This window comes from Polypterus senegalus, chromosome 10, assembly GCF_016835505.1.
Source record: "Polypterus senegalus isolate Bchr_013 chromosome 10, ASM1683550v1, whole genome shotgun sequence".
Taxonomy (NCBI): Eukaryota; Metazoa; Chordata; class Cladistia; order Polypteriformes; family Polypteridae; genus Polypterus; species Polypterus senegalus.
The window spans coordinates 173,432,889-173,455,398 of record NC_053163.1 but is presented as its reverse complement, the minus strand read 5'-3'; the positions used below and the strand labels follow the sequence as shown (position 1 = coordinate 173,455,398).

Here is a 22,510-nt window from a genome sequence, read left to right as displayed (position 1 = left end):
TAATTGAAATTTAACAAATTACACAATTAATTCATGTATACAATATTGTTCTAAGTCCATTTAACATGACAATATTTAGTCAGCGCTTCCTGGGTCCTCCCTAAATGGAGTTGCATGTTCTCCCCGTGTCTGTGTGGGTTTCCTCCGGGCACTCCGGTTTCCTCCAACAATCCAAAGACATGCAGGTTAGGTGGATTGGCAATTCTAAATTGGCCCTAGTGTGTGCTTGGTGCGTGTGTGTGTCCTGCGGTGGGTTGGCACCCTACCCAGGATTGGTTCCTGCCTTGTTCCCTGTGTTGGCTGGGATTGGCTCCAGCAATGGATGGATGGATATTTAGTCAGTGTAATATTTTTAAGCATCTCTCCATTATAAAAAAAAAATCTTGGAAAGAGACAATATATGATTTTCTCTTAGGCACTTTAATGTCCCACGAGACAAGGCAGTGAGAAAAAAGGACAGCTGCTCTACAGGCTTTTAAATGATCGACGTGCAGCACGACAAGCAGAACACGCAGCTCGCCGACCGCAACTCCTTAGCGTGCATTCAGCACCCCCTTCACAATGCAAGCAGCGTTATATGTCCCGAGAGAAAGACATTTAACCAGGCCCAGGGCTGGAAATAAAGGACAAAGCATAGACGACAATGTAGAACGTCGTAAAGAATTCAAAAACGTTGACGAGATACACATGCAGAGCAGGTTAGAGATAATGAAAGTACTAAAATTCGAAAGTCTCAAAAAAAATGATTGCATTGGCACAAACAAACGGAAATTATTACTCGGTGAAATAACGGAACAGTGAAAAGAGAGAGAATATATTGTTTGGATTTAAACTTTAAGTCGGAGACATGTAGATCATCTAATTCATGTTGCCATCAGGGAAAAGCTGTGTTTTTTGTTGCTGCGGTACACATGCACTGCAGGTCTTCTCAGATCTTCTCGGAAGACACTTTGAAGTCCCGGGAGACTACTTGCACGTCACGCCCTACTTACAAACATTTTCTCGGAGACACTTTAATGTCCCGTGACACAAAGAAGTGAAACTAAAGGACAGCTGCTGTACAGGCTTTTAAATGATCGTCGCGCAGCATGACAAGCAGAACATGCAGCTCAGCAGCAGCTGATCAGACCACATCTCCTTAGCGTGCGTTAAGCCCCCTTCACAACGTGAGTGGCAGAGACGTGAAGTGGCTGGCGGGAGGGGCTGGGTGAGCGAAGTGAGCAGGGGGCAAAGCCCCCTAGTTTATCTAAAGAAGATCCATCCATCCATCTTCTAACCCGCTGAATCCGAATACAGGGTCACGGGGGTCTGCTGGAGCCAATCCCAGCCAACACAGGGCACAAGGCAGGAACCAATCCTGGGCAGGGTGCCAACCCACCGCAGGACACACACAAACACACCCACACACCAAGGCCAATTTAGAATCGCCAACCCACCTAACCTGCATGTCTTTGGATTGTGGGAGGAAACCGGAGTGCCCGGAGGAAACCCATGCAGACACGGGGAGAACATGTAAACTCCACGCAGGGAGGACCCAGGAAGCGAACCCGAGTCTCCTAACTGCGAGGCAGCAGCGCTACCACTGCGCCACCGTGCCGCCTCTAAAGAAGATGACAATACATATTCATTGAGTTACATTTAACCTTTTTTAGTTTTTTCCTACAAAACTTCATTCAGTGGTCCGTCATTTGTCCACTGTTTCTGTTCCGTCCCCATAAATCAACCAGCAGTAGTGCACCATCATACTGACATCCCAGGGTCCCTGGTGCTTTCTTTCGATGTCCGTGATGGAAACTTTCACCTTGCTCTTCATTCACCACTTCAGGATGTTCGGAAAAATTCCAAAAGCAAACGTCACCCAGGACTCTAAACATCCCGCACACTCAGATTGCCTGTGAATCCACTAACCTTTATTATTCCTATAGAGAAAATGAAGTGTAACTCTCACAAACAGCCAAGAACTTCATCACAAATCGTACAAAATGTTTCACCGATAATTGGATATTATCTGTGACACTTACTTAGGCCTCTCTTTTGCCTTACTGCATTTCACTGTAATATTCATGACGAAATTTTCTTCTAGAATCTTCTGACACAATGTATTATTTCTTACAGTTTATTGTTTTCTTTGTCAATCAAAACGCTCTGTTGCAGTCGATTGAGAAGTGGCTCTAAATGGCCCTGATGGTTGAAAGGCACCTTTGACTACATTTATGTCCCACCCAGAGTTCTGTTGGAAGCTGATAAACAGACCTGAACCTAAGAAAATGAGGGCCTGGGCAACGGATGAATGAATGCAATAATCAAAAATTCATGGATTGTGAGTGACTGACATCCTATCCAGGGCAGGTTGATTCTTTGTGCTCCTGTGTCCCAGAATTAAATTAATCAGGTTTGAGAGTGTTATGTTCTTAGGTGTACTTGTACCGTTTATATAAGGCAGTCAACTGACCAAAAAGCGATGTTATACCAAAACATAAATGTTCATACAGTCAGATCTAGCCGGTAACCTATACATTTACTTCATTTTCTTTTTTATCCAAATTGAAAATATATGTGTTTGCAGCAACAGTGCAATGTTGACTTTGCAATCTAAACATTTAAAAAAGATTTAAGGGACAAATATGGTTTCTGACTTGCCACGGCTCCACACCCCACCAGCTCACACAGCTGGTAAACATCTGGATGTTCTCTCACGGAGCTGCAGACCCACAAATGCAGCAGTCACTCCACTACACACATCTGAGCTCTGTTTCCAGTCAGTTCTTTCTGCTCCTTCTGTCTCTTCTCACTGCCATTCCTCTTACTGTGTCCTTCCACTGCCACCTCTGCTCCTTCTCTCCCACCTGTTTCTCTTCTCTGGTCTCCTCTACATTCCCTCCTCCTGCCCACTTCTCCCATCTCATTACCAGTGCTGCCACTGACAAACTATACTCAATTCTGTCCTCTTGCCTGTCTGTCCACTCTCTGCTATACCTAAACGCAAAAGACCCTCCTGTCCATGGCTTTCTGGCGGAGCTTAGAATGGCGGAAAGGAAATGGAGGAAGTCAAAGTACCAGGCTGACCTGGGTAAGTATCGACCTCTTCTATCTTCCTTTTCTTCTGCTACTACCAACGCTAAGGTAAGTTTCTTTCAGAGCAGGATTAGCAATACCTCCGATGTTTGTAGCTTGTTCTCTGTTTTCACCTCTCTCCTCAGCCCTTCCTTGCTTCCACCCTCAACCACCTTGACCAATGATGACTTTTTCAGAAAACATTAACCGTCATCAGAAGTCAATTCTCATCACCACTACTGGGCCAGTCTGCTTCATCCTGAGCACAACACAACATTCTCCTCCTTCTCTCTTCTTTTCACCACTAACATTTCATTCCTCCTTTATAGTCTCTCCACCACCTTTCCACTTGACCCCATCTATCTCCTCCAGGTTATCTCTCCTCAACTTGTTTCTGCAGTAACACACAACAGCACCTTAGTCAGCACATTCATTTTTCCTACATTGTTCAAACAGGCTTTAATAACTCACCTGCTCTAGAAGACTACATCCAACACATCTCAAGTAGGTAGCTACAGTTGTGCTTGAAAGTTTGTGAACCCTTTAGAATTGTCTATATTTCTGCATAAATATGACCTAAAACATCATCAGATGTTCACTCAAGTCCTAAAAGTAGATAAAGAGAAACCAGTTAAACAAATGAGACAAAAATATTATACTTGGTCATTTATTTATTGAGGAAAATAATCGAATATTACATACTTGTGAGTGGAAAAAGTATGTATGTATCTCTAGGATGATCAGTTAGTTTGAAGGTGGAATTCGAGTCCGGTGTTTTCAATCAATGGGATGACAATCAGGTGTGAGTGGTCACCCTGTGTTATTTAAAGAACAGGATCTATCAAAGTCTGCTCTTCACAGCACATGTTGGTGGAAGTGTATCATGGCACAAACAAAGGAGATTTCTGAGGACCTCACAAAAAGAGTTGTTGATGCTCATCAGGCTGGAAAAAGTTCCAAAACCATCTCTAAAGAGTTTGGACTCCACCAATCCACAGTCAGACAGATTGTGTACAAATGGAGGAAATTCAAGACCATTGTTACCCTCCCCAGGGGTGGTCGACCAACAAAGATCACTCCAAGAGCAAGGCGTGTAATAGTCGGCGAGGTCACAAAGGACCCCAGGGTAACTTCTAAGCAACTGAAGGCCTCTCTCACATTGACTAATGTTCATGTTCATGAGTCCACCATCAGGAGAACACTGAACAACAATGGTGTGCATGGCAGGTTGCAAGGAGAAAGCCACTGCTCTCCAAAAAAAACATTGCTGCTCGTCTGCAGTTTGCTAAAGATTACGTGGACAAACCAGAAGGCTATTGGAAGACTGTTTTGTGGACGGATGAGACCAAAATAGAACTTCTTGGTTTAAATAAAAAGCGTTATGTTTGGAGAAAGGAAAACACTGCATTCCAGCATAAGAACCTTATCTCATCTGTGAAACATGGTGGTAGTAGTATAATGTTTGGACCAGTTTTGCTGCATCTGGGCCAGGACGGCTTGCCTTCATTGATGGAACAATGAATTCTGAATTATATCAGAGAATTCTAAAGGAAAATGTCAGGACATCTGTCCATGAACTGAATCTCAAGAGAAGGTGGGTCATGCAGCAAGACAACGACCCTAAGCACACAAGTCGTTCTACCAAAGAATGGTTAAAGAAGAATAAAGTGAATGTTTTGGAATGGCCAAGTCAAAGTCCTGACCTTAATCCAATTGAAATGTTGTGGAAGGACCTGAAGCGAGCAGTTCATGTGAGGAAACCCACCAACATCCCAGAGTTGAAGCTGTTCTGTACGGAAGAAATGGGCGAAAATTCCTCCAAGTTAGTGTGCAGGAATGAGCAAAAGTTACCGGAAAAGTTTAGTTGCAGTTATTGTAGCAAAGGCGGGGGTTGGGGGGTCACACCAGATACTGAAAGCAAAGGTTCACATACTTTTGCCACTCACAAATATGTAATATTCAATCATTTTCCTCAATAAATAAATGACCAAGTATAATATTTTTGTCTTATTTGTTTAGCTGGTTTCTCTTTATCCACTTTTAGGACTTGAGTGAAAATCTGATGATGTTTCAGGTCATATTTATGCAGAAATATATAAAATTCTAAAGGGTTCACAAACTTTCAAGCACAACAAGTCAGCATCTCCCCTCTCCTCTCTCTCCTTTCTATGTGAAACATCAGGATGTGCCAACTCTAACCATATCTCGTCCTTTCTCCTTGATCCTAATCAGTCAAGCTTCAAGAGGGGCCATTCCACCGAGACGGTTCTACTTAGCATTGTCAACATGTCACGGTTGGCTAGAGCTACCAACCTATCATGTGTCCTCATCCTGCTAGATCTTTCCTCTGCCTTCAACACAGTCAACCGCCAGATCCTCCTTGCCCCATCTCTGATTTTGGTATCACAGGGACCACCCTCAGGATCTCTGAGTCCTACCTCTTTGTCAGATCCTACCATGTGTCATGGTGAGGAGCGATGTCAAAAGTACACCAGGCAAGTATGAGGGTGCCTTAAGGACTGTACCCTCTCATCATCTCTCTATACATCCCTTCACTAAGGCCTATCGTCATGTCTCATGGTTTTTCTTATCAATCATATGCAGAGGCTACAGATGGTCCAGTCGTTCCCTCCAGAGGACAACACAGTATCAGTTAGGACATTAGCATATTGCAACATGGATGAGGCAAACTGGCGAAGACAGACTATCTTGTCAGCTAATCCATCTATTCAGTACCCCATCTGTATTCGGCTTGGTTCATTATTGTTACCACCCACCAAGTCCGTATGCAACCTTCAGGAGGTAATTGATGACTAGCTGTCCTTTAAGGACCTTGTTTCTATGGTCCCTCAGTCTTGAAAATTCACTCTATACAACATCAGCAAGATCAGATTGTAGCTGACGGCGTACTGAATGTAAAACTCCAGGTCCAGGCTCTGGTCTTGTCACATCTGGATTACTATACTTCTCTACTAGCAGGATTACCGACATGTGCCCCCAGGACACTGCAGATGATTCAGAATGCAGTAGCACATCTGGTATTCAGCGAGCTTCTCTATTTAGATCATCACAGTGACTCCCTGTAGTTCAAATCCTTGATGCTTGTCTATGGAGTAGTTAACGGGTCAGCATGAAGTGTGCCATTATTTTTAGCAGAAATTATGAGATTAGCCTTCCCTCTGATTGTCATGCGAGTTGTGCGTGGAAGTCAGATTGGAGGGTTCGGGGGCTGTAGGGTTTTGAATGAGTGCCCTGAGTGGTTCTGTGTGAGTCGAACATGAATGTCACATTGATGGGACTGGAGGAGGAGGCACAGAGAGTAGCAATCCACTTGAAGATTAGGAATGGGATGCCAGAGATCAGGGGTTAAGGCACCCCCCCCAGTGACTCTAGCGGTCTCCATGTACATCCTTTGCTCTTTCTTGTTCACTCAGGTATGCTGATGCATGGTGTTTGGCATCAAATCTCAATCCAGACACTTCATGTGCATCTCCTAGATGGTGGAACGAGCTGCCCGTCTCCTTCTGATCCCCTCAGTGTGTTTACGAGGCATTTGGGGGCTCCTTTGTTTGATAAATTTCTGTCTGCGTTGTCAGTTTTCGTGCAATCCAGGATTTGAAACTCATTTTTATTTTTGTTCTGAGCTCTTCACTTGTGTTGATCAAGTTTTGGCACCTTGTCCTGTCACACTTGTTCTCACACCTCACACTGATGTTTATTGACACCATTACATTGACCTCTTTTGTAAGCTGCTTTGAATAAACATCCCATCATCCAACCCAATTCAATCCTAACTACAGGGTCATGTGGTCTACTGGAGCCAATCCCAGCCAGCACAGGGCGCAAGGCAGGAATAAATCCCAGGCAGGATGCCAGCCCACCGCAGAACACACACACACACACACACGGGACAATTTACAATCACCAGTGCACCTAACCCGGACTGTGGGAGGACGGGGAGAACATGCAAACTCCAGGAAGCGAACCCAGGCCTCCTTACTGCGAGGCAGCAGCGCTACCACTGCGCCACCGTGCCGCCTTTAATAAACAAGTACATGTAAATGTAGCTAGGACATCATCTAGTTTTAACTCTTCTTCCAAATATGTCTAACGTTTTGTATCAACAGGCATTTGAGACAAGCCTGAAGTACAAGGAAGGGAAATGCGTTATTGAAGCAGGAGAACTGTTGGGAGGAACTCTGAAAAAGTTTAACAGTAGCCAAAAACATTTATTATAACGTACACTGTACAATAAACGGCACTATACAAAATGATGTTTATTTGACAGACAAAAAAAATATTCTTAACACAAAAAGTTAAAACACGAACTTTATTTTTGTTGATCTTTATCAGGATTGATTGGCGGTGTATCTGTATTAGATAGGTGCTAAACACTGGCATTTGCATGACATTGCTTTCTACTGGGTTATCATGAGGACTTTTATTTAATAACAATTTATAATTACAACCAGTTTTTTTTTCCTCGAGTGTCGTTGTTATTGTATGAGTTGAGACTCGCGTTAGCTAGCCGCTCAGAAACGGCGGAACGTGCAGCGGTGAAGATCTCCCTCCGTATTCCTTGCTTCTCCCCTGTGTTCGTCACCCCTGTCACCCTTTGTCTCCTGTTCGCTGTCTTCGCCGCCCCCGCCTTCTCCTCCTCCTCCTCCTCCCCCTCCTCCTCCACCTCGTCGTCACTGATGACTCAATGTTTTGATGCCCAAGACCTTCATTCAGCCATTGAAGTAGAGACGCAGGAGCTCACAGGCTGCCCGACGCTTCTTCTCACCTCTCCGGGATCAGAAGACAAAGCCGTTCCGATAAATACTGGCAGATCGTTATTAAAATTGATCAGAAGAGGCAGATGCGCACTCTCCGAAATTGATTCTTTCACCCGGGTAGTCTTATGGTCGTTCGTGCACTGCTTTCGTCTCCGGATTCTCGGAAAGTAAATATATAATGCCGTAATGTTTATGTTGTGTAAGTGCGCTTAATGCTGTTGAATTTTGAAACACAGGCATGAATAAAGTCGAACGATGCCAAAATACGCTTTTGCTTGTCAAAATCGCTGTGTCCCCTATTGCATGGCTTCTGCAAGAATACTCAAAAGGGATTGATTTTTTCGGACTGTGAATGAAGTGCGGCATCGCAGTCGATCCTTGTGAACGAGATTTACTTGTTTAACTTCGTCACGTGCGGTCACACGGAAGGCGGCATGCTTGAGCTTTTTTGCAGGGCACCGTCTTCTGCTGCTCTGCAAGCAAAATAAACAAGCGCACACGAGTTGACACGCATCTCGGACGGCGCGTGCTCATCCACACGCACACCAAACAGGCGCGCGCTATCGAGAACTTGGACCCGCTCACGCGCTTCAGGAGAAGTCCCCTGCGCGGCTCCGACTAACACGTTCGCTTTGCTTTCAAACAATCGGAGCCAAACCGTTGCGCCGCCGTACAGCATGAAGACGACGTCGATTTGCACGTGTGGCCTCGCCGACATCTAGAATAGTATGTGCTTTCCTTCTTCTCATAGCACAAGTACAATAATCTGAGGGGTTGGCGAAGTGCCCCCCTGTCAAGGTCAGCACAACACCACGGCGAGCCTAGGCACCCTGCTGTCGACCTGCTTTTCTTGCCAGCGTCTCTGTGGGGTCTGCGCAGCGCCCCAGAACCCTGGCAATAACGCAGGCGCCCCACATATTGGGCTACTCCAACTGCACCCCCCAGTGCTCGGCAGTGTCCCTGCCCACCGTGCGATCGGAAGGGGCAATGCCAACAGCGTCGCGGCAATGGCACCCCGCGGAGGCACGGCACAGGCAGAACAACATGCCAGGACCTTTCGCTCTTACCTGCCAATGGGTGTCCGAACGTACAGCTGCATCCACTGCAGAGCCCATCTTGCTGACCACCACCAACTCATTTCTAAGGTACATGTTAAAAATGAATGCAGCATACTGGACAGATTGAGATGCTTGGTTTGACTTTTTTATTTTTTTTTAATTATTGCAAATGTTATCATTTATTTTTTTTTCAAATCTCTTTCTTTTATTCCAGTCCTTCCAAGGGAGTCAAGGAAGAGCTTACCTTTTCAATTCCGTGTAGGTACCATGTCTTTCAAAACTGATGAAAATTTGTAAATTATAATGTGCCTTACCGTTCAGCTGGTGCTGTTTGGATTTTGTTTTTTGGTATGGATGTGCTGGGTTCAAACTTTGTGACTAGTCATTGTCTGCCTGGAGTTTGTAAGTTCTTTTGCCCTGAGTCTTCCTCTCACCTTTCCAAAGTCAGTTTCCAAATCTAAATTGGCCCCGTGCAAGTGTGAGTGTGTGTGAAGTGGCCCAAAGATAGGCTGACGCTAGTTGACAGCTTGTGCCCTTTTGGCCTAGAACTGAACTAAACAGGTTTGAGGATGTTAGTTTATTTTATGGTCATCCAGTCGGGACAGGCTGACACCCAAACCAGCGCTGGTTGACACCTTCTGTCCTTTTGGCCCAGAACTGGATTTAGCAGCTTTGAGGATGTTAGATTATTTAATGATCATTTAAATCCTATTCAGTCTGGATAGACTGACACCCTGCCCAGGGCTTGTGCCCAATTATGCCTGGATGGGTTCTGAGCCCCAGCAACCCAGAATTGGATTAAGAAGGTTTGAGAATGCCAGGTTATGGTAATTTCATTCTTAACCCCTCTCTTCTAAAATGTTACTGTACCGAAAGAGAGTCCATTCCGAGGGGGCTGGAGAAGCATCATCTTGTGAAACAACATCTTGTAAGATCTCAAATTCCTGGCCTACAAGTATTTTGTAGCCTGAACCTCTCTTACTTTGGAAAACCGAAGATGAGTTTCTTGTAACGTTCACCTATTCATATCTGGAACTTCACTGTTCTAGTGTCCTGTGCCAGAATATTCTAGAACCCTATGGGTTTTGAGCTTGTTATCAGTAAAGTGTCTGAGCTTTACAACCTGAACCTCATCGGCACTGGAATGGTGAAGTTAGGTTTCTTTTAGGGTTCATTTTTTGGACCTTAGAACGGTGTAACTTCTGCATGTTATTATATCCAAAATGTATTATTTTAAGCTCTCTAGTGTTATTTAATAGCAGAATAAGTAATCAAAACACTTACTTTAAGTGATGCCCCAGAAAACAATAATCAGAGTCTCTCCAATTTCAGTAAGATGAAGGTACGTTTTTCTAGGGTGATGGACACCAGAATACAGATGGAGACCAGAAAACATCTTCTGTAACACATTACGCATCACTTAGTGGGTTCCTAGCCCCCTTCAGATAAATCTGCGAATCCTACAAGTATGTAAAATGGAAAAGTGTGTGTGTGTCGGGGGGTGAGGTGGGGGTGGTCTTGGGTTTGGCACCCGTGGAGTTCCATGCTAGTTGTAGAAGTTGTCCCCTTTAGGTTTTCATACTGCTGATGAGCAGAAAGGGGAGGAAAGGGGGGACTGGGCTCTTGAAGATCATGGGATGGGATGGGGTGTTTCTTGATGATCAGTAGCAGAATGCTTGAGATCATGGGATGGGGGTGTTTCTTGACGGTGAGATGAAATCATGAGATTTTGTGTTTTGAAGATAGAGATAGAGGGTCATTTCTGGAGGGTGGGACTGGACCGTGTGTCTGCCAAGGGTTGCCACCTGGGATCCCGAGTTGTTTTGTCATGTAGTGGGTGTGGCAACGTACTGTACCAGTGCATGCTCCCCAACTTGGCTTGACTTGGAGTTTTGAAGATCAGGAGCTGAATGCCTGAGATCTTGGGACTAAAGCCCCTGAAGCCAACTGAAACGACACCACTCTCTTGTAAAACTAAAATTCTGGAGACTCATGGAGTCCCCATAGTCTAAACCACAATCATTTATTTTATGTTTTCTCCATGGTGTCTATTGTGTGCTTGCGTCCTGTGCTTTTCATGCTACCAGCATCTCCACTGTACTTGTTAAATTTTGCACAATAAATTTGACTCTTTGATATGTTTCTAGGGCGGCATGGTGGTGCAGTGGTAGCGCTGATGCCTCGCAGTTAGGAGACCCGGGTTCGCTTCCCGGGTCCTCCCTGCGTGGAGTTTGCATGTTCTCCCGTGTCTGCGTGGGTTTCCTCCGGGCGCTCCGGTTTCCTCCCACAATCCAAAGACATGCAGGTTAGGTGGATTGGTGATTCTAACTTGTCCCTAGTGTGTGCTTGGTGTGTGGGTGTGTTTGTGTGTGTCCTGCGGTGGGTTGGCACCCTGCCCAGGATTGGTTCCTGCCTTGTGCCCTGTGTTGGCTGGGATTGGCTCCAGCAGACCCCCGTGACCCTATTCGGATTCAGCGGGTTAGACAATGGATGGATGGATGGATATGTTTCTATTTCTTGTGGTCGAGTGAGGTATGACACGAGATCCAAAATAAACATTGGGAGTGGCAACCGGGTCATCCCGTTTTAATAATGGTGCTGGCAAGATCAGAAATAGTACGCGGTGGCGCAAAAACAAACTAAAAACGCTAGGCCGCAGTGAGCGGTCAGGTCTGGGGTGGAGATCTGTCCTGCGTGGAGTCTACGGCCAAATGAGATGCCACCTTCTGGGTGTGCCTCGAGTTTATAGTCCTCTGCCCGGAAGGGGCGGAGTCAGTTCCCCTGAGTGGGTGTTTTCTCAGAGCTGTGGGAATAGAAATAGATGATACTGTTAGCAACGGCTCCCCCCTTCGTCCTGGGGTGGTATTGCTTACCTCAGGTAAGCCCGCAAGGTGATCCTCAGAGGCACATGTGTGACAGTATATTAACTTTGCATGTTGCTATTTCTTTTTCTGAATATTAACACTTGAATTATTTCCTCCTTCACAACAGAGTGAACGTGGGCTGTGGACCGGCTGAAGAGAGGGTCCTGTTGACAGGCCTGCATGCTGTGGCGGACATTTATTGTGAAAGCTGCAAAACAACGCTAGGTTGGAAATATGTAAGTCAGAGGCTGTCCCGGATCTTTCTCTCATTTCTTTCTGTGATATTGTCAATCAGTAAATGTCTCTGTCACATCTGTCTTTATACTGTATGTAATGTTCTGCCCAGCTAATGTGCTTTGTAACCGGCAGTCGGGACTCGGACTGTGACACATCTTTATTGTTAACTACAAATAATGCCTTCTGTAAGAATTGTGGCAATGATGGCAAAGTGTTCTATCTTGTTTCTTAAGCGATCCTACTCCGTTGGGCTCTTGAGCAAAGCCTTTAACCTGAAAGTTGCTGCAATGGTGCTGTACAAGGGTGCTGTACAATGGCCGACCTGGTGCTCTGACCTCCAAAGGTCATGCAGAAACGACCATTTTCTTTTATCCATCCATTATCCAACCCACTCTATCCTAACTACAGGTTCATGGGGGTCTGCTGGAGCCAATCCCAGCCAACACAGGGTGCAAGGCAGGAAACAAACCCCGGGGAGGGTGCCAGCCCACCACAGCAATTTTCTATTAGGGTTCATAAGTTAATATCAAAATCCAATCAAATGTGCATGCAGTTCATACTTGAGAGGAGAAGATAAATATGATACACGTTTTTATTATTATTATTAGCTGTAAGTAAGTGGATGCTAGGTGGCACTGCTGCCCATCTTTTTCCCAACAGACAGACGCAGGACACGGGTTAAAAGCACTAAGACCACATTTAATATTTTTCTTCTTCAAAATAGTGCCTCCAAAACACCACAGCCACAATAAAGCAATAATAATTCCTAATTTCTCCTCCACACCTCCCAGCAAGCGAGCCGGAGTTGGGAGGTAGCGGACAGAGCTTGCTGGGAGCTGCTGTTCGCAGCAGTCCTTTAAATAGTCCTTGACCCGGAAGTGCTTCTGTCCTTCCGTCCACGTGACTTCAAAGTACGTCCGGGCCATGTAAGCAGTAGGGACTCCCCAGTCTCCCTGCAGCGTCTCCTGGTGGCACCCACGGTACCCAGCAGGGCGGTGTTGCCAAACTCCAAGTCCCATCATGCCCAGCAGGCATACGGGGCATTGCTGCAGTCCAGTGAAGCTGCCGTCTATCATCCTGGGGGGCAATATCCTTGATAAGCTGCCTCCCCCCCATCCTTCCGTTACTGGGGCGTCCCAGCTGGGATAAACTGCCGGCTGTCCCTTACATATTTTTTTCTTTTTCAAGTTTAGCCTTTCTGGAAACCAGACTCTACTAATGGAGGACGGTGCACCAGTGCTCTGAAAAGTACTCTCTTAAAAGTGTCAGTTTAGATTCACCAACAAGCTTATCATTCACCTCTTTAGAAAGTGGGAAGAAAGCCCAACGCAGACACAGATAACATAAGACGTCACACAATGAGTGCCAGACTGGGGTTTAAGGGCAGGGCACAAGAGCCATTAGGCAGCAGTGCCAACCACTGCTCTCTTGGGTTCCCTCATACATGCAATAACGTTTTAGAATAATATCGCACTTTTATTTGATCCCAGCTTTACGTGATCCACAACACTGAGGCAAATTTAACTAAAGTTGAATGCTTGATTATGTTTGCTGCTCCTTTGCACTCACTAACTCTATAAAGTTTGTAACCCAGTGACATGATCCACTTCTAGATTTCTTCATTTGAGATGCTTTGTCATGTCTTTGCTGGAGGTAATTTTTCTTGACCTGTTGTGTCCAGCAGGGGGTCTCCTGCTCCTCTACATATAAAAGGCTAAGCCCTCACTGACTCCTCACTAATTCTCCCACTTTCCATATAGGTGGCAAGCTGAAATGTCGTGTGCTCATTCCTTGCAGTGTACTTACAAAAGTTAGGTATGTTTCATGTCCTATTGCAACACCCAAGGAGGGGGAACGGGTGTACCCCCTAAAGTGTATATATAGATAGGGGAAACCCCTCCTCACTATTTCTGCCACTTCCAATATACGTAAAAAGCCCACATTTCCCATGCTCATCCTTTACACTGTACTTACAAACATTAAGTATGTTTCATGTTGTGCCGTGCCCCGTAACAAACTTTCTGAAAATAACGTCTTCTTTTTGGCAGTTCTCACTATTATGCCGTAAGGAACTTTTGGAGCTGACCTCTCTTTCTGGTGGTTTAATTCCTTATTTCCATTAAAAGAGGATTTATTTCACGGCAGAGACACACAAGGGCCGCCCACCGGGTCCCCCTTCCTTTTTCTGCATGGCCGCTGTCCGCGCCATAGACATATACAGTATAGGTAGACGCCGCATTCACTGTGTTGCCCAGTCGACACGATACGTCAGCGCATCCCCCATATTGCGAGTGGCAAAAGTGCCATTGAAACTAATACAGGTAGACGTGGAAACCGGGTTTTCTGATGAAAAAACAATAACGTTTAAAGCAGTATCGTTTACATACAACAGATTTTGGCGAATCGTTTAAATGCAATGATTAATATCCATTTATACACTAATAATGCAATTATTAAATAATAATAATACAAATTATTATTATTATTATTAAGTGATTCCTCCCATATAAGTAACATTTCTTGGACTGCCTTCTTCCATCTCTGAAACATTTCTAGACTTCGTCCTGTTCTTACGTAACACAGTACTGAAGTATTGGTTAACAACAACAACATTTATTTATATAGCACATTTTCATACAAATAATGTAGCTCTATGTGCTTTACATGATGAAGAAAACAGAAATAAAAAGTAAAGTAAGAATTAGAATAAGACAACACTAATTAACATAGAATAAGAGTAAGGTCCGATGGCCAGGGAGGACAGAAAAAACAAAAAAAAACTCCAGATGGCTGGAGAAAAAATAAAATCTGCAGGGGTTCCAGGCCACGAGACCACCCAGCCTCCTCTGGGCATTCTACCTAACATAAATGAAACAGTCCTCTTTGTATTTAGAGTTATATTGGAAGTACTTGATGATGATGGTCATGTCAACTTCTGGCTTTTAATCCATCAATGTAGATTAATGCCCGAGTCACCTCACGTATAGATTACTGTAATGGCATCCCACAAAAACGTATCCATCGGTTACAGCTTCTTCAAAATTCTTCTGCCAGGATAATAACGTGCTGTTCTAAACCCACTGAACATATCACACCGATTCTCTCTCAACTTCACTGGCTCCCTGTTCACTACTGAATACAATACAAAATACCGCTCTGAATATTTAAAGCTCTCCACAACCTCACTGATCTCCTCCAGACTGACACTCCTCTCGCTCACTCACATCCTGTAATTTGAGAGTATTCAGTCTGGCAATATGGTGCAGCCTTAGTTTGTGGAAGACAGACACAGCTAAAGACATGAGCATAAAATGATGGTTGTCAATTTCAAACTGTGTGTTCCTCCATGTGCTCCTTGAGAAAAAACACATCATCTGAACCAATCTCAGCCTGAACAAACTGATTGATCAAAGATACACTGACAGCTTGCCCTCATGTCGACTGTCAAATAACACGCTCAGCTGCTTTGACCACCTTGACTGGACCCTCAGAGGGAATCACCAGACCTCCTTTGTGTTTTAATGTGAGCGAGTGGTAGCTTTGATCATATGATGCCGGTACAGCACCTCCTACCAGACCAGCACGGCACACGTCACAGGACAGCTTTCTCAAACAGGGCTACCTGACCTCCCACTGCTTCCTGAGGTGGATTTCTTTGGGAAACCTTCAAAGTCTGAGAAATGTTAACAGCTAACAACAATCTACATAGTTAGTGACTAAATACGTTTAGCCAAAATGTTGTTTGGAGGCTCACTTGAGCACATAAATGCATAGCTTTGCTAGCTTAGCCTGGCGTAGCTAAAGTTAAGATTATAAAACGGGATTTTCTAATGGCCAAATATAACCAAAACAACTGTTCAGCCTTACCTATGAAATGTAATCCCCCGGGATCTGGTTCGGAGCGTGCAGCGGTTTGTACAATGCCAAGCAGCACATCATTCATTAATTCACTCCACAGCAGTGCCACTCGCAATATGGCGGCGACGTTGACGTACAATGCTGCTGGTCATGCGCCGTCTAGTAACTCTATGTCTATGGTCCGCGCGCCTACCACGTGGTTAGCTCCCCGCCTATATACATCAACGACATTTGTTATTTTTAAAATGTTTCATTTTCTTTTTCATAACTTCTTTAACACAGTACTTCTCCACTGCGAAGCGCAGGTATTTTGCTAGTTTGTTATAGAAGGTGTGATAAAGAAAAAAAACAGTGAATGTTTAAATAAAAAAATAAAAAATGATTTCAGTAAAACACACATTGCCATGAATCCACCTCAAAATACTCGCCCTTGCTTTGAACGCACTCATCCCCTCGTTGTTGCCACTCTCTGAAGCAGTTCTCGGAGTTCTCTTTCGTGAGTGTCTTTAGTTGCGCTGTCGTGTTGTGTGAGGCAATAACAAAATTTATTTCATCTCAACCTCTATGTGTATTTGTGGAGAAACCAGGCATATCAAACACTAGGAGATAAATAAATGACAACATACAGCCGGAACGGTTTTATTTAATATCCACACGGGGGGTTCACCATAGAGCAGTTACAGAGTTCTCAGTCTTTACTTCGTAAGCCAGTTTAGATGCTTGTGAACATTGGGATGCAGTTTTAGGTGGCGAGCCTGACAGTAATGTCTAATTTGTGTTGCCATCAGGGAAAAGTAATGTTTCTTCCCAATGAAGAGACGTATCCGTGAGAATTAAAAGTTTTGTTGTTTGGTGAAAGTGAAATCCACATACGCTGTCACGCTTGGGTCACAGAGTTGCACAGATACACAGGAGATTTTAGAGACAGAAACGTTATTCAGACATAAGTCTCTTTCAGGAGTGAATCAAGCTCCGTGTGTAGTCGGAGGGGACAGTTACGTCTCTCAATTTAAAGAATAGAAAATCTTCCTTTTTATAGAGGCGAGCCTCGGGAGAGGGACCCTCAATAGGAGCAGAGGATGTCTGGGGGAGAAGAGAGACAAGGCAGTGAGGCAATAGGACATCTGCTGTACAGGCTTTTTAAATGTTTGAAGCGCTGCATGAGATCACGCGACATGGCAGCAGCAGCTGATCGAGCAAAGAGGAGGTAAAAAAAAAAACTATTTGTTTCCCATTGTAACACCATTTAAGAGGGGGTTTCAGAGGAGCGACCACATATCCTTGGGGTGCGTTCAGGAGCCCCTCTTCACAACCTTCTAACCCTGACCCCCTCTTCACAACGTGCGGATCACAGGCCGGGTGGGTTGGCAGTCGATGCCCCCTGGTATTAATGAAAAAGAAGTGAAACAAAATGCCAAACGGTATAAATATCTCACCTCTCCCCTCCCCTAACGCCACCAACCTCGCACGTGAACAGCAGAATATTATAATAAATGGTGCAGCAATAAAAGATACAGTGCAGACCCTCCCTTGACCCTACACTGAACATAAAACAGATATGACGCACATGAAACACATATCACACATAAAGTCCAGGAAGTTGTCTGGAGAATGATTAATGGAAATGACCGTTAATCGGTTAGAAACTGTCCAGCGGTAACTGCAATATGGAAGTACTTGATTGTTCGCTTCTGTCCCGAAATAAAAAAAGAAACGGCCTCCCCCTTTGGTCCTCGGCGTGTCCTGATACTACTGAACCCCTGGGTTTTGTGAGAATAGCGAGATCATTACAGGTCCGGCATTGAGAGCAGCAAGCTGTGAATAGGCATGTGACAACCCGGATCGGCGTTCCTCCGTCTCTCGCGATGCGTTCGATGTTGTGTTCTGTTTATTTTCCTTCTCCTTATTTCCTTCCTCTATTTTAAAAAGAAATAATCTGGATGGACTTGACAGGTGGACAGGAAAATTACCTTGAGGGGTCACGGTCCTGCAGCGTTCTCCTACCCCCCTTTGTTTCCAGGGGGACAACATTTTACACAGATGCACCATAGACAATGCTACGAAAGATGCACCTCGGCACAAAACACATTAAGATGTCCCCACCGCTACAAGGTTAAGGAAAGAAGGAAAAGGTTTGTGTGATTCTTTTTTTTTTTTTTGTTGTTGTTGTCCCCTCCGTTATCCACGCTGCATTTCTATCCATGTCTCTGCTCTCGTGAGTCAAGAGTTTGTTCTTTTTGGGTTTGATTGGATTCCAGAATTGTGATAACTCATTGTTGGAGTCATTGTAACTATGAATGCCATCACGTCTGAGTCGTCCTCTTAGTTCAAGGTGGACACTTTGCACTGCTTAGATTATAAAGAAAAGCTGACAAAGGAGGAGTTAAAAAACAAAACTTGGATTCTCCATTGTGTTGTGCTGCACTCCTACTCTCGATCAAGTCTCACCCAACAACCCTCTGCGAAATCTCACGATACTCCTGTTTATATTACAGTAGATAGAAGCAGCATGGCACGTTGACCAGGTAAGCGATGTTAAGCTTTGGTCATTTGGTCTGCGGGCTTCAGTTTGTTTCAATGTTTCACTTGATGTAAGTCAGCAGGTGGTACTGGTGTGCAAAACTGTAGCATGCTGGGAAAAAAATAAATCCCAAGGTGAAAGCTATGGATTCCAAAGTAGTCTGCCTTATCCATATGATCCATTATGGCCCTAAAGAGTAACTATGCAAAATGTGGCTCAGATCGGTCAAAGGGTATAGGATTATATAGGGAGCAGACAGACAGACAGACATTTTATTTTACATAAAGAGGGAAAAAAAAGTGAACTCTTCCATTGATGCAAGTTTTCAGACCCTTACCTGAGTACATAGTTGAAGCACCTTAGGCAGAGGTTGGAGAGCCTGGAGTCTTCGTGGGTTTGACATGGCAAGCTTTGCACACTTAGATTTGGGCACTTTCTGCTCTTCCTCTCTGCAGACAGGTTGAGACCATCATTTTCAGGTCTCTCCAGAGATATTTAAGTGGGCTCAAGTGTACTCTTTGGGTGGGCAACTCAAGGACATTCCCAGATTTGTCCCTAAGGCCCTCCTGTGTTGTTTTTGCTTTGCGCTAAGATGCCATGGCCCTGTTGAAACTTTGGCCACGTCTGAGATCCAGAACACTCCGGAAGAAGTTTCCGTTAAGGACATCTCTGTACTTTGTTCCATTCGGTTTCCCCTTAACCCTGTCCAGTCTCCCAGTCCAGGCCGCTGAAAAACAACCCCACAGCATGATGTTGCCACCTCCATACTTCACTGTTGGAATGGCATTGCACCGATGACGATCTGGGCTTGGTTTCCACCAGACAAGACACTAATCTTAGTCTAATCAGACCAGAGAATCTTGTTCCTGAGAGACTAGGAGTCTTTTAGATGCCTTCTGGGATACTCCAAACAAGCTTCCATGTGTCTTTTATTGAGGAGAAACATTTGACTGGTCACCCTGACATAAAGCCAAGATTGGTGGAGTATTGCAGTGATGGTTGTCCTTCTTGGGAGTGTCTCCCATCTTCACAGAGGAGCTCAGCCGGAGTGACCGTTGGGGTCATGCAGGACCATCTTAACAACATTATAAGACCCCGGGCAAAGCAGTGCACTGGAACCCCTACCTACACAACCACTCAACAAGTCACAACATACATGGATTAGCATGGGGCCCCTGGGAAACTGCCCAGCGTGCCCATGCGTTAAGATGGCCCTGGGTTCATGGTCTCCTCTCTTTCCAACTCTTGAATGTTGCAGAATTTGTTTTTTCTCACCTTCCCCAGATGGGCACCTCAATGCAGTGCTGTCAATAAGCTCTGCAGACAATTCATTCGACCTCACAGCTTGGCCGTCCATAAACAGGTGTGGGCCTTTCATAATCAGTCCAGTCAATTGAATTGACCACAGGTGGACTCTAAGCAGGGAATTGAGACATCATAATGGCGATGCATAGAATGGGGTGCAGCTGAGCCGAATCTCAAGTGTCATAAGAAAGGGTCTGAATACTTGTGTCAATGTGATAGTTCAGTTTTTTTTTTTTAATAAATTTACAAAATTCCAAAAGTCCTGTTTTTGTATTTGTCTTTCAAGGATATCGAGTGTTCGATGAGAGAAATAATGAATTGAAATAAATTTAGCACAAAGCTGCAGCATAAAATGTGAAAATGTGAAAAGGTCAGAAGACTTTCTCAATCTACTGTAATGCAACAAACCTGCAGTTTTGATTTCAGGCACTAAACTGTGTGACCACTAGGGGGCATTGCAGCACCCCAAACCCCAGACACAATTTTATAGACACAAGTCCCGCTATAATAAAAAGGGTTTATTTGTATTCAATTACTGTACAAAGGTTTTTGCAATTCTCAGACCAATCGTCTTCCTTCATCTTCCACTCCTCCAGGCAAGCTTCGTCCTCTTCTGCCTGACTCTACTCAACCGGCTGAGATCAGGCAACTTCTTTTATCTAAGACCCGGGAGTGCTTCCGGTACTAGGACAGGGTCGACTGGATGTCCTGGAAAATGGGGACCAAGAATCCTAGTAGCTCCCAATGGCGGCCCTCATGGAACCCAACAGGGCTGCCCCACGGGACAACAGATCCCAGCATGCCATGTGTTGTCTGTATTGGGAATCCCAACCCCAGGGATACTGCCATCTGTTGTACGGGGGGAGAAACTGTTCAGCCATACTTACAGTTATCTCCCTTGTTCTTTCTATTGTATTGGCCTCCTAGCTGACTAAGGATTCTTGTTTAATCCTGGATGGGTTGCCAGTCCATTTGTGCTGTTCATTACAATACCAAAAAACGTTAGAACATTAGAGCAATCTGGATGAGAACCGGCCAGTCAACTCAAAAAAGCTCGCCAGTCCTATCCTCTTAATTCTTCCAAAATAACGAGTTGAGTTTTGAGAGTCCCTAAAGTTCTACTGGCTTCCACACCACTTGGTCACTTATTTCAGGTGTTTGTGGTTCTCAGTGTGAAGAACATTGTAACGTTTGTGCAAAATTTACGCTTAACAAGTTTCCATCTTTGACCCCATGTTCTTCATGAAGTCATTTTAAAGTCACCGTCTCGATCCACTGCACTAATTCCCTTCATAATATTAAACACTTCAGTCAGGTCTCCTCTTCATCTCCTGTAAAGGCTCAGCTCTTTTAATCTTTCCTCATAACTCATCCTCTGTAGCCCTGGAATCGGCCTAGTTGCTCTTCTTTGGACTTCTTCTGGCACTGCTATGTCCATTTTGTAGCCAGGAGCTCAGGACTCCAGATGAGGCCTCACCAGTGTGTTATTAAGCTTGAGCAGCACCTCCTTGGAATTGCACTCCACACATCAAGGCGCTATATAACCTGACATTCTGTTAGCTTTCTTCATGGCTTCTGAACACTGAAGACGATCACTGTTGACTGATAAATGCTGTTTCCAGAGTACCTGTTCTTCCAAGTATGACTAAACCTTTTGTATCATTGCAGGAACACGCGTTTGAGACAAGCCAGAAGTACAAGGAGGGGAAGTATATAATTGAAGTAGCGCACATGGTGAAAGAGAACTGCTGGGAGTAAGCCTGGGAAAAGTACAACAGTGGCCGTAAGCAAATCCATCGCTCTCTACTTTTCATCACTTCCAACTGTTGTCCGCTGCATCTCATCGTCAAAGTAGGCTGCAGAGGATGAACTGAGCTCATGGACTTGTGTTGCCGGGAGGACAGCTGTCTCTTTATTAAGAATTCTCACATTTTTACAGGTGATGCTGTTATCTCAGCATTTCATATTAATCTCAGGCAAATGTGAAATGTGATTTGTGATGGACCGTGTGCTGCATGGATGATGAGATTTTTGGATCATTCTACTGGGCCCATATAGTCAGCATCGTAATATCATTAGAGATGTACAAACAATCTGATATCGATGCATCGATACATGGGTAAAAGTACACAAAAGGATGAAGAAACCTTTGTATACGGACTCTCCAAGTGTCGCTCACGTAACTCAAAAGATGCCGAGTTTCACATCACAATGGACTCCAACACGTTTTGGGCGCACCTTGACTGATTGGAGACATGCATTGGCATTTCTTGTCAAAGGAGCAAATTAAAGCTCTCACAGAACCAACGGTGACATATGTCGTGGTGGACCTAACGGTTATCTGCTCTGATCCGTGAGACGTTGCCAAGAATTGCTCTGGGTAGTGAAAAGCCGCACAATTAACCTCTCTAGTCCATTAAGTTGTTATCTTAGAACTTTTTTGTTCAATGAGACACTGGGTTCTAGTGTCTGTGGTTAATAACCCATTTCATTAGATGTACACTTCTGGTCAAATGTTTTAGAACACCTCAGTTTTTGTGTGAAAGGCACTATATAATAGATAGATAGATATTAATAAAGTATCTATCTATTAAAAAATGTCTTAATGTTTTATGAAATCAAGACATAAAACAAATAAACAAAAAAATAAGTCAAGGAATCATTAAGAGTACAAAATATTATTCAAACTTTTGATTCGTCAAAGTAGCCCGCACCCTTCTGCTGATATAACAGCCAAACAGTGGTAAGCTTTTTGATTCAGAGTGCCAGTCATTCTGTGCAGGTCACCAGCAAAAGAAGCCCCGACCATCACACTTCATCCTGCATGTTTGACAG

The 22,510-nt window shown here is 44.5% G+C and overlaps 1 protein-coding gene across 1 annotated transcript; it reads left to right on the top strand.

Annotated features, from left to right (window-relative positions):
* The first annotated feature begins 7,762 nt into the window (after positions 1 to 7,762).
* On the top strand, positions 7,763 to 22,256 carry LOC120538121 (protein yippee-like 2). Its single transcript, XM_039767555.1, has 4 exons — positions 7,763 to 8,977; positions 9,105 to 9,148; positions 11,882 to 11,990; positions 21,344 to 22,256. Exons 1-4 carry the CDS (start codon positions 8,840 to 8,842, stop codon positions 21,431 to 21,433), a joined length of 381 nt encoding a protein of 126 aa, XP_039623489.1. The 5' UTR covers positions 7,763 to 8,839; the 3' UTR covers positions 21,434 to 22,256.
* Positions 22,257 to 22,510: the final 254 nt, after the last annotated feature.